This window comes from Carlito syrichta, unplaced genomic scaffold (assembly GCF_000164805.1).
Source record: "Carlito syrichta isolate Samal-C Ts95f unplaced genomic scaffold, Tarsius_syrichta-2.0.1 Scaffold171112, whole genome shotgun sequence".
NCBI classification, from domain to species: Eukaryota; Metazoa; Chordata; class Mammalia; order Primates; family Tarsiidae; genus Carlito; species Carlito syrichta.
Window position 1 is genome coordinate 1 of NW_007115208.1, and position 362 is coordinate 362.

Below are 362 nucleotides of genomic sequence, written 5' to 3' on the forward strand. Positions count from 1 at the left end.
GGGCCATGGTTGAGCGCGCCAGCAGGTTCGTGCTGGTGGTGGCGGGCTCGGCGTGCTTCATGCTCATCCTGTACCAGTACGCGGGCCCGGGGCTGAGCCTGGGCGCGCCCGGCCGCGCGCCGCCCGACGACCTGGACCTGTTCCCCACGCCCGACCCGCACTACGAGCGGAAGTACTACTTCCCGGTGCGCGAGCTGCAGCGCGCGCTGCGCTTCGACATGAAGGGCGACGACGTGATCGTCTTCCTGCACATCCAGAAGACGGGCGGCACCACCTTCGGCCGCCACCTGGTGCAGAACGTGCGGCTCGAGGTGCCCTGCGACTGCCGGCCCGGCCAGAAGAAGTGCACCTGCCACCGGCCC

General features: G+C 70.7%; 1 protein-coding gene across 1 annotated transcript; it reads left to right on the plus strand.

Moving 5' to 3' along the window:
• Nucleotides 1-5: 5 nt before the first annotated feature.
• LOC110594952 (heparan-sulfate 6-O-sulfotransferase 1-like) lies at nt 6-359 on the plus strand (the record flags this gene model as incomplete). The annotated part of the gene is made up of 1 exon (XM_021709300.1): nt 6-359. A coding segment is annotated over exon 1 (354 nt), but the record flags the coding sequence as incomplete, so codon positions are not given.
• Nucleotides 360-362: the final 3 nt, after the last annotated feature.